General features: G+C 47.4%; 1 protein-coding gene across 1 annotated transcript in view; it reads left to right on the forward strand.

Moving 5' to 3' along the window:
* tmtc2a (transmembrane O-mannosyltransferase targeting cadherins 2a) overlaps nucleotides 1-12,202 on the forward strand; it is a 119,151-nt gene that overhangs the window by 85,400 nt on the left and 21,549 nt on the right. Inside the window, exons 3-8 of the mRNA XM_055906066.1 lie at nucleotides 669-1,572; nucleotides 1,883-1,997; nucleotides 2,735-2,820; nucleotides 3,998-4,182; nucleotides 5,174-5,252; nucleotides 11,809-11,930. Of these exons, the coding sequence (XP_055762041.1) occupies nucleotides 669-1,572; nucleotides 1,883-1,997; nucleotides 2,735-2,820; nucleotides 3,998-4,182; nucleotides 5,174-5,252; nucleotides 11,809-11,930 (1,491 nt within the window). The remainder of the gene's footprint in view (nucleotides 1-668; nucleotides 1,573-1,882; nucleotides 1,998-2,734; nucleotides 2,821-3,997; nucleotides 4,183-5,173; nucleotides 5,253-11,808; nucleotides 11,931-12,202) is intronic.

Raw genomic sequence — 12,202 nt, forward strand, 5'->3', positions numbered from 1 at the left:
AAGACTCATTGTCCTTTAGGGCATTATTCTATTAAATCAAACTGAAACATATGAATAGAGGTCGGCACCAACATGGAGGGTCATTTGATAAAGATTCCCACAAGTATGTTTTCTGATGAATGTGAAGTGTTAATATCCCCCATTTAGTCTCTCAGTGCTATCAATGCTTAATTTCTCAAAAAATGCTTTCTGTGTTTGTGTAGCAACAGAGCCATATTATTTCTGGCCGTTGTAGATACCTTTTTCAGAGGACTTGCCAATAATACACAGAGTGCTTGGCTGTGTCAATTGCGCATGAACACGGCCTGAGCCCTGGGCAGCTTTTGCAAAAACATTCCTTCCATTTCATTCCTCATTTCTAAACAGTTCTATTCTAGAAATTCCTCGTGATGTGAAATCAAAATTCTAAATTTCGCACTGATGTATATGAATACACACCAAATAAACCAAAACCAAATGCTTCTGTGTTAAAGAAAATATCTACTACTTAGTCTAATAGATGTAACTTAGTATCAGCTAACAAACTATTTCTAGTTACCAATGCATTCCCAGAATGCGAGCAGGAACGTTTTCAGAATGCTAAAGTTTTCTAAAAGTTCCCTGAACGTTTCACAGAAGTCCCAGGGTAGTTCCCATAACATTCCTATAATGTTTTCTCTCTCCTACAGAAGAGGAACACCACTGTACTGCTGAGTCTGAGTGTGTTGGTCTCCTGGGGCGTGCTTCTCCTGGCTGCTCGTCTCTACTGGATGGGTAACAAGCCCCCCAACTTCTCCAACTCAGACAACCCGGCAGCCGACTCGCCACACCTTCTCACGCGAACACTGACCTTCCTCTACCTGCCCGCCGCCAACGCCTGGCTCCTCCTATGCCCTGTCCAGCTCAGCTTCGATTGGTCCATGGACGCTCTACCGCTAATCAAGACCTTTTCTGATTGGAGGAACCTTCACACTGTGGCCTTCTATGCTGGATTTACTCTCCTGGCCTGGTATGGCCTCCGTAGCAGTAGCAGCCCCGACTCCAAGGCCAAGGAGACCAATGGGAAAGCTCACTTGGCGAACGGGAAGGCCCTCACCAATGGGCACAGCTACCATCCTCCAGACGGCAACCACAACAACCACAACATAAACTCAGAGCAGGGCTCTCCAAAGACCAATGGGAAAACCACCCTCAACGGGAATGGGTTCACCAAAACCTACCAATGTTCCCCTCGGACCACCCGCCCCTCCCTCCCCTCCCTTGCCACCCTCCCCTCCACGGAGAACGTGGTGGTCTTCTCCCTGGGCCTACTCTCGCTGCCCTTCCTCCCGGCCACAAACCTCTTCTTCTATGTGGGCTTTGTGGTGGCCGAGCGGCTGCTGTACATACCCAGCATGGGCTTCTGTCTGCTGGTGGCGGTGGGGATCCGGGCCCTGTACGTCAGGCTGAGAACCAGGGGCCCCAGGGTCGTGCTGCTGGGTCTGTGCGCGGGTCTGGTGCTGCTGTACGGCATCAAGACGGTGCTGAGGAACAGGGACTGGAGCAACGAGGAGATGCTCTACAAGTCAGGGATCAGTGTTAACCCCGCTAAAGGTAGTGTGGAGGAGACTGTTGACTAGCCAACACATTCTGGAATATGGGCCTTTGGTTTGATACTTTAGTCCCACTGTGATAAAGTTAGGCCTGAGAATTACATCACTCTCATGTAGATTAAAACATTTTTCAGTTCTATATTATTCTAGGTCCAGGACTAGGCTTATTCTATGGCTGACAAACGGGCCCATAAAGAATAAAGAATATGTCATAAATTATTTGTAATCTTTCCTCATAAATGCAAAACTCAAGATCTTTCCATTACATAATACCTGTATACACTTGACAGACACCTGTCTCTCTTTGTTAGCATGGGGCAACTTGGGAAACGTCCTGAAGAACCAGGGCAAGATGGCAGAGGCGGAGAGGGCGTACCGGAATGCCCTGTATTACCGGGGAAACATGGCTGACATGTTGTATAATCTGTGAGTGTGAGATGTGTCATCTCTGCATCTCTCCACTACCTCAACAAGGATGAAGGGCCATGAATGCTGCCATCCATCAATACTGCTTAGACAGGGAGAATAACAGGGGATAGAGGGATAAGGGGAGAGGCTAGAGAGAGAGAGAGAGAGAGAGAGAGAGAGAGAGAGAGAGAGAGAGAGAGAGAGAGAGAGAGAGAGAGAGAGAGAGAGAGAGAGAGAGAGAGAGAGAGAGAGAGAGAGAGAGAGAGAGAGAGAGAGAGAGAGAGAGAGAGAGAGAGAGAGAGAGACCTGTTCCCCTTGACAGTGATTTCATGAATCATGATTTGCGGGGCTCTGGGAAAACATGAAGGCAGTTCTAATACCCACATTAACCCTCCGAGTGTCAAAGGTGCCAAGCCTCATAACCGGCCCACATTTCCCGCTCACCTGACAGTGTTTTCTTCCCCTCTCTCTACTCCCTGTCCCCCTGTCAAGAAACAGGAAGTGACCTTTGTCAACAAACACATTTCTGTGTTTACATGACACACCTTTAATGAAGGTGTCGCTCTGAGATTACTGATGGTTAACAAATAAACCGAATAAACCGAGTGTCACTAAACACTGTGTAATGTTATGCTGCAATTAGATTTAAAACCCAAACAGTCAGAGTTGCCACATGGTTTCCCTGATTGCCCTGTAGACCTCTCTTTCCTCTGCTTCATTCTACCATAATTCTGGACCTGTCTTCGTTCCACCAGGGGTTTGCTGCTTCAAGAGAACCACAGGTCCTCAGAGGCACTGCATTACTATAAGCTGGCCATTGGGAGCAGGCCAACTCTGGCGTGTAAGTATTGCTAAGAGACCATTTCCTAAAATGGCGTATTGCGGGGCTGAAGTGATTGAGATCGGGGCCCGGCCGGTGGAGATGAAAGGAGCTGATACGGGACCTGCCTAATGGGTTGTCTCTAGCATTGTTTAATTCAATTACATGATTTGAATGTTACATTCAGGTTTTCATCACGGCCCAGTGTTAATGCTGAGTTAGTTGTCATGTCTGGCCCATTTCAGAGGTTTATCGGACCGTTTCAGCCAACAGTCTAATGGAAGTCAATCTCACTCTTGACTGCTGGCGTATGTAATGTGTAGACATATTTGACTGTATCAGACTCTAGCAGAGGACGGGGAAAGCAGTGGATTTGGGTTGCATGAGTTACTTGTTAATTCCTCCGTTTTCCCATCAACCTCTCTTTCAACCTCTCTGGACTCTACTCACACACTCACACACAATACACTGACACTCCAACACACACACACAAACTGTCACGGATCCCTCCGGAACTTTCATTATGCACACCTGGTCCCTATTCCCATTGATTAGTAATTGTATAACTGTGCCCTTTGTTCACCATTGTCTGGTTGATTATTGTTCCAAAGTCCGTTGGTCATGTGAATACCTGTGTTGTGTTGTTTTGGCTTTCGTGGCACATATATTGTACAGATGATTACGGCAGATGATTATGGGTCTCGTCCCGTGTGGTATCATTGTGCGATTGTATATTTATTTGAGGTACCCCTCGCTCTTTTGTTTGGGTTTCTACCCTGTGTTTTGTATATGTGTTTGTTTGGTCTTCATCCCCGTGCCTTTACACGGCACGCTGTAATTTGGGAAATAAAACCCATATTACTCATTCCTGCGCCTGTCTCCCGATCCCTTTATACCAACGTGACAGTAAGTAAGCATTTCACTGTAAAGTCTGCACCTGTTGTATTCAACGCATGTGACAAATAAAATGTGATTTGTTTTCTTGTCCCTAAACCTTTTCCCTGCTTCTATCTATCCCCTCTGTTTCTCCATTTCTCTTCCTGCTCTAATCCTCCACCTCTGCCCCCTCTCTTCCCCCATTTCTAATCCTCTACCTTCTCTCTCCCTCATTCCTCTTCCTCTGTCCTCCCTTTCCCCCTCCTCCACCCCGTCTTCTCCCTCTGTTCCTCCTCATCTGCCCCCTCTCGTCACCCCACAGCGGCCTACTTGAACACGGGCATCATCCTGATGAACCAGGGCGGTCTGGAGGAGGCCAAGAGGACCTTTGTAACCTGCGCTGAGATCCCAGACGAGAACCTGAAGGACCCCCATGCCCACAAGAGCTCCGTCACCAGCTGCCTGTACAACTTGGGCAAGCTGCTCCACGAGCAGGGCCTGCAGGAGGTATGATACTACAGTACTCTACACTACAGTGGAGACAGGGCAGTGGCTGAGATGTAGAAATGCAACGGATAGAATCTATAAAAGTACACTTCAATACAGTACATTAGAACCAGAGCAATGGCCGAGATGTAGAAATAAAATGAATAGCATGTATAGAGGTGCACTACACTACAGTACAGTGGAGCCATGGCAGAAACAAAGAAATATAATGTATGGAGGTGCAGCACAGTACAGTGGAGCCATGGGAGAAACATATAAATCCAATGTATAGAATGTATAGAGGTGCACTACACCACAGTACAGTGGAGCCATGGCAGAAACATAGAAATATAATGTATGGAGGTGCACTACACCACAGTACAGTGGAGCCATGGCAGAAACATAGAAATATAATGTATGGAGGTGCGCTACAGTACAGTACAGTGGAGCCATGGCAGAAACATAGAAATATAATGTATGGAGGTGCAGCACAGTACAGTGGAGCCATGGGAGAAACATATAAATCCAATGTATAGAATGTATAGAGATGCACTACACCACAGTACAGTGGAGCCATGGCAGAAACATAGAAATATAATGTATGGAGGTGCACTACACCACAGTACAGTGGAGCCATGGGAGAAACATAGAAATATAATGTATGGAGGTGCACTACACCACAGTACAGTGGAGCCATGGCATAAACATTTAAATACAATGGATAAGATGTATACAACAAATGCAGTTTGATAGCATACTGTAATAGTGTACTTAAGCTCTTGAGTTTCTGAAAACTAGCTGTCTGAAAACTTGCTTAATCTTCCGGCCTTGGCTTTATATGAGCTCAGTTACTGCTCAAATTAACTAACTCTTCATCAATGACAAAATGACAGAGCTGACTAGACTCATCTTCCTGAAGCCCTTTCCATTAGACAGTGAGGAAGAGGCTTTTTGGATGGTGACACACTGATGAAACACACTGTGACTAACTGCCCTCCCCCCTCTATGACAGGAGGCTCTGTCTGTCTATAAAGAAGCGGTGCAGAAAATGCCGAAGCAGTTTGCACCTCAGAGTCTCTACAACATGATGGGTGAGTAATAACAGGAGAACATTTATTTTTTCACTAATATTTTGGGGGGATTTTTCCCCCATCTCTACTCACCAAGTTCAATAAACACGGCACTTTACAAAACAAACACAGTTCATACATTCTCATACATCAGGGTTACTCGACTCTTACCCTACGAGGTCCACAGCCTGCTGATTTTCTGTCTTTCCTGAAAATGAATTGCACACACCTGGTGTCCCATGTTTAAATCAGTCCCTGATTAGAAGGGAACAATGAAGAAATGCAGTGGAACTGGCTCTGAGGTCCCGGGTTTAGTTTGAGGGTCATATATCATCATGTACTGTATTGTTAACATCCTCGAATCTGGTGAAAGGGAATGAAGGAGGAAAGGTGAGCATTTTCTAAAGGTTGACATGTTTAAGCACAGACCAAGCTAAACCAGTGAAAGTGTTTCCAAGGATCAAAACCAGAACCAACCCATGTCCGGGAGACTGTTTCTGTTTCCTACCCCAGCTCACCATATCACTCTACCCTAGATCACTCTCCACTCTACCAACACTCTACCCTGGATCACTCTCCACTCTACCATCACTCTACCCTGGATCACTCTCCACTCTACCCTAGATCGCTCTCCACTCTACCAACACTCTACCCTGGATCACTCTCCACTCTACCATCACTCTACCCTGGATCACTCTCCACTCTACCCTAGATCGCTCTCCACTCTACCATCACTCTACCCTGGATCACTCTCCACTCTACCATCACTCTACCCTGGATCACTCTCCACTCTACCCTAGATCGCTCTCCACTCTACCAACACTATACCCTGGATCACTCTCCACTCTACCATCACTCTACCCTAGATCACTCTCCACTCTACCAACACTCTACCCTGGATCACTCTCCACTCTACCATCACTCTACCCTAGATCACTCTCCACTCTACCAACACTCTACCCTGGATCACTCTCCACTCTACCATCACTACCCTAGATCACTCTCCACTCTACCATCACTCTACCCTGGATCACTCTCCACTCTACCCTAGATCGCTCTCCACTCTACCATCACTCTACCCTGGATCACTCTCCACTCTACCATCACTCTACCCTAGATCACTCTCCACTCTACCATCACTCTACCATGGATCACTCTCCACTCTACCAACACTCTACCCTGGATCACTCTCCACTCTACCATCGCTCTACCCTGGATTACTCTCCACTCTACCCTAGATCGCTCTCCACTCTACCAACACTCTACCCTGGATCACTCTCCACTCTACCATCACTCTACCCTGGATCACTCTCCACTCTACCCTAGATCGCTCTCCACTCTACCATCACTCTACCCTGGATCACTCTCCACTCTACCATCACTCTACCCTGGATCACTCTCCACTCTACCCTAGATCGCTCTCCACTCTACCAACACTATACCCTGGATCACTCTCCACTCTACCATCACTCTACCCTAGATCACTCTCCACTCTACCAACACTCTACCCTGGATCACTCTCCACTCTACCATCACTCTACCCTAGATCACTCTCCACTCTACCAACACTCTACCCTGGATCACTCTCCACTCTACCATCACTCTACCCTAGATCACTCTCCACTCTACCATCACTCTACCCTGGATCACTCTCCACTCTACCCTAGATCGCTCTCCACTCTACCATCACTCTACCCTGGATCACTCTCCACTCTACCATCACTCTACCCTAGATCACTCTCCACTCTACCATCACTCTACCATGGATCACTCTCCACTCTACCAACACTCTACCCTGGATCACTCTCCACTCTACCATCGCTCTACCCTGGATCACTCTCCACTCTACCCTAGATCGCTCTCCACTCTACCAACACTCTACCCTGGATCACTCTCCACTCTACCATCACTCTACCCTAGATCACTCTCCACTCTACCAACACTCTACCCTGGATCACTCTCCACTCTACCATCACTCTACCCTAGATCACTCTCCACTCTACCATCACTCTACCCTGGATCACTCTCCACTCTACCCTAGATCGCTCTCCACTCTACCATCACTCTACCCTGGATCACTCTCCACTCTACCATCACTCTACCCTAGATCACTCTCCACTCTACCAACACTCTACCCTGGATCACTCTCCACTCTACCATCACTCTACCCTAGATCACTCTCCACTCTACCATCACTCTACCCTGGATCACTCTCCACTCTACCCTAGATCGCTCTCCACTCTACCATCACTCTACCCTGGATCACTCTCCACTCTACCATCACTCTACCCTAGATCACTCTCCACTCTACCATCACTCTACCATGGATCACTCTCCACTCTACCAACACTCTACCCTGGATCACTCTCCACTCTACCATCGCTCTACCCTGGATCACTCTCCACTCTACCCTAGATCGCTCTCCACTCTACCAACACTCTACCCTGGATCACTCTCCACTCTACCCTAGATCACTCTCCACTCTACCATCACTCTACCCTGGATCACTCTCCACTCTACCATCACTCTACCCTGGATCACTCTCCACTCTACCCTAGATCGCTCTCCACTCTACCAACACTCTACCCTGGATCACTCTCCACTCTACCCTGGATCACTCTCCACTCTACCATCACTCTACCCTAGATCACTCTCCACTCTACCAACACTCTACCCTGGATCACTCTCTACTCTACCATCACTCTACCCTAGATCACTCTCCACTCTACCAACACTCTACCCTGGATCACTCTCCACTCTACCATCACTCTACCCTGGATCACTCTCCACTCTACCATCACTCTACCCTGGATCACTCTCCACTCTACCCTAGATCGCTCTCCACTCTACCATCACTCTACCCTGGATCACTCTCCACTCTACCATCACTCTACCCTAGATCACTCTCCACTCTACCATCACTCTACCATGGATCACTCTCCACTCTACCAACACTCTACCCTGGATCACTCTCCACTCTACCATCGCTCTACCCTGGATCACTCTCCACTCTACCCTAGGTCGCTCTCCACTCTACCATCACTCTACCCTGGATCACTCTCCACTCTACCATCACTCTACCCTAGATCACTCTCCACTCTACCATCACTCTACCCTGGATCACTCTCCACTCTACCATCACTCTACCCTGATCACTCTCCACTCTACCCTAGATCGCTCTCCACTCTACCATCACTCTACCCTGGATCACTCTCCACTCTACCATCACTATACCCTAGATCACTCTCCACTCTACCAACACTCTACCCTGGATCACTCTCCACTCTACCATCACTCTACCCTGGATCACTCTCCACTCTACCCTAGATCGCTCTCCACTCTACCATCACTCTACCCTAGATCACTCTCCACTCAACCCTAGATCGCTCTCCACGCTACCATCACTCCACCCTAGATCACTCTGCAATCTACCAACACTCTACCCTGGATCACTCTCCACTCTACCAACACTCTACCCTGGATCACTCTCCACTCTACCATCACTCTACCCTGGATCACTCTCCACTCTACCATCACTCTACCCTAGATCACTCTCCACTCTACCATCACTCTACCCTGGATCACTCTCCACCCACCATCACTCTACCCTAGATCGCTCTTCACTCTACCATCACTCTACCCTGGATCACTCTCCACTCTACCATCACTCTACCCTGGATCGCTCTCCACTCTACCATCACTCTACCCTGGATCACTCTCCACTCTACCCTAGATCGCTCTCCACTCTACCATCACTCTACCCTAGATCACTCTCCACTCTACCATCACCCTAGATCACTCTCCCCTATACCATCACTCTAGCCTGGATAATTCTCCACTCTACCCTAGATCGCTCTCCACTCTACCATCACTCCACCCTAGATCACTCTCCACTCTACCCTAGATCGCTCTCCACTCTACCATCACTCTACCCTAGATTGCTCTCCACTCTACCATCACCCTAGATCACTCTCCCCTATACCATCACTCTAGCCTGGATAATTCTCCACTCTACCCTAGATCACTCTCCACTCTACCATCACTCTACCCTAGATCACTCTCCACCCACCATCACTCTACCCTAGATCGCTCTTCACTCTACCATCACTCTACCCTGGATCACTCTCCACTCTACCATCACTCTACCCTGGATCGCTCTCCACTGCACCATCACTCTATCCTAGATCGCTCTCCACTCTACCATCACTCTACCCTAGATCGCTCTCCACTCTACCATCACCCTAGATCACTCTCCCCTATACCATCACTCTAGCCTGGATAATTCTCCACTCTACCCTAGATCACTCTCCACTCTACCATCACTCTACCCTGGATCACTCTCCACCCACCATCACTCTACCCTAGATCGCTCTTCACTCTACCATCACTCTACCCTGGATCACTCTCCACTCTACCATCACTCTACCCTGGATCGCTCTCCACTGCACCATCACTCTACCCTAGATCACTCTCCACTCTACCCTATATCACTCTCCACTCCACCATCACTCTACCCTAGATCACTCTCCACTCTACCCTAGATCCCTGTCTAGCACAGTGTTCTGCAGGGCTGACAGTCAGGAATTGAAATGGAGTTGACAGGTATCTCTGGTATTCTGTTCATGGGGAAGCAAACTAATTTGTCCACTGAGGTAGATTTAGTTTGACAGTCTATCTGGAGCCATGTCAGGCTTTTGACTTAGCCAATTGCTGAAGGTGAAAAGCTGGGTATTGGCAACAACTTTGACGTGTGACGAGGAAGACTTGGCACAGGGAGACGACTTTAATCATCCAAATATCCTTCTTAATTCCTACCTATCACATATGATTATTCTCCTCATCTTTGATTCATGTACTTGAGGAATATGTGTTTAGAATGACTCATTCTGGTGGTAGTAGAACAATCTGCGTATGGTCTTCAGTCCCCCCCCCCCAAAAAAAGAGATTTCCCCATATTATCTCCATGAAACGAAGCTATTTGATGTGCTTTAAGCAGATAACATCGGTTTAATTCTATTCCAACACCACAGCTCCAAAATATGCAGGCAATCCTAATGTAGATGTGAATCAGGATTCGAAGGGAATTCAAACTAAGCTGGCTATAATAAGTCATGTCCCATGTTGTGTTATTCTATCACTAATTACATTATTAGAAGCCCTTCCTGATTGCATGGTTGAGATTGCTGTGCCGTGTCGGCAACATTCTTGGGATGACGCGTGGTGGGGGCCTGAGAAGAGGGAGAGTGTTTGTTCAGGTGAGAGGGGGCTGTCATCAGTGCCCCGGGGATCGGCGCCGCTGCGCTGGGATCAGATCTGGGATTTTCACGGCTTTGAGAACAGAGACAGTCTCCGAGAGAAACTGGTCACGTTCCAACTGAAATTGGGGTCAGGGGTTTAATTTAACGGAGGAATATTTATTTTTTATTGGTGGAATGACGAGTGTTTTTAGGAATGGAGGACTGGAAATGGGTCGGGCTCCATCTGCCTTGTTATCAGCCGTGCACCTGTTGGAGATCTGTTATAGAACTCTATTCATCAGACACTGGGAGCACTGGAGCATGTCATCCTATCAGAAGTCACAGGCAGGGAGAGAGCAGCGGTGAGGTAGCTCCCATGCAACCAGCAGTTTTTACATTGTGCTGTGTAAATACTCTCTTGGTTGCATGGAAGGTAGTGTTGAGTCTGCTCTCACCCGACTCGCTGTCCCTCCGCTCTCCCTTCCTCCTCTGAGAAAAGAGGACAGTCTTCCAGCTGATGGGGAAACTTAAGTCGCACTGCATTATTTTTTGCCTCATGCACCAATTCATGTTGTTACTCCTATGACCAGAGAAAGTGAAATATGCCTCGATATTAAAAAAGACACAAGCAGCTAATAACAACGCAAGGTCATAGAAACAAATTGCTATACTCATTAATTGCAGCTGCAGTGCTGGTTTTAGCGTGAGTGGAAGTAGGGAGAACATATTTTATGGCTTATGAAAGTGTTGAGCAAAGTGTTGGCAGTGCTGAGTAACAACAAACATGAACTTACTCATAAAAACAGCAGCTCTTTGCTCTCTCTCTAGTCATGGTTTTGAAATCTCACAGTATCAACTCTGAGGTATTTGATTGGCCAACGGTAGGCCTATAGGTGCACTTGATTTGCTCTCTAGGCTTGCCGGGTAGGCGGAGTTCTACATTCACACACATGAAATGGTTCAAAATGGGAACACTTTACCTTCCCGGGGCTAGGACTGCTGAATCAAGTGCACCAACAGCGCAAAAACGAATAAAAAAAATAGGAACGCAAGGTTTTATCATTTGGGTATGTACAGAAATGTTTGGTGATCAACTAGGAATGCCTTGGATCACGATCGACCGGTTGGTGACCAATGCACTAGATAGATAGAAAGGAAAGTCACAGAACCCATCATACAACATCTTTGATACGAGTCTTCCTCTTATTATAAAGTGTCAGAGAAGCCATTGAGTCATGGGTCTCTCTACGACCCCTTTCCTCTGACCTCTGAATGTTGACCCCCCCATACAGTAGGAGAGGCCGTATCGCCCATGACCTGTGACCTTTAACCCCTAACAGGAGAGGCCTACATGAGGCTGAATAGGCTGGAGGAGGCGGGCCACTGGTACAGAGAGTCGCTCAGGGCCAAGCCAGACCACATCCCCGCACACCTGACCTACGGGAAACTCCTGTCCATCATTGTAAGTCCCTCCTCTACCAACCTCTTTAAGGCGAGACAATTCCTCACATTCATTGATTACAGCTGCATAAAAGTGCCTTTTTATTACATTTTTTACAACAGAACACGACAAAAGACAGAAACTAGAGATGCACTGATGTGGATATTCTGGGATATCTGATATTTCTTTGTAATATCAACCAATACAGACATTTCTGTTTCATTTGATGTCTTTTTTTTACCATTCTAGTACAGATACAAACAAAATGTCTATGTTCATAAGGCTAATAAGAA

The sequence above is a fragment of the Salvelinus fontinalis genome, chromosome 39 (assembly GCF_029448725.1).
Source record: "Salvelinus fontinalis isolate EN_2023a chromosome 39, ASM2944872v1, whole genome shotgun sequence".
Taxonomy (NCBI): domain Eukaryota; kingdom Metazoa; phylum Chordata; class Actinopteri; order Salmoniformes; family Salmonidae; genus Salvelinus; species Salvelinus fontinalis.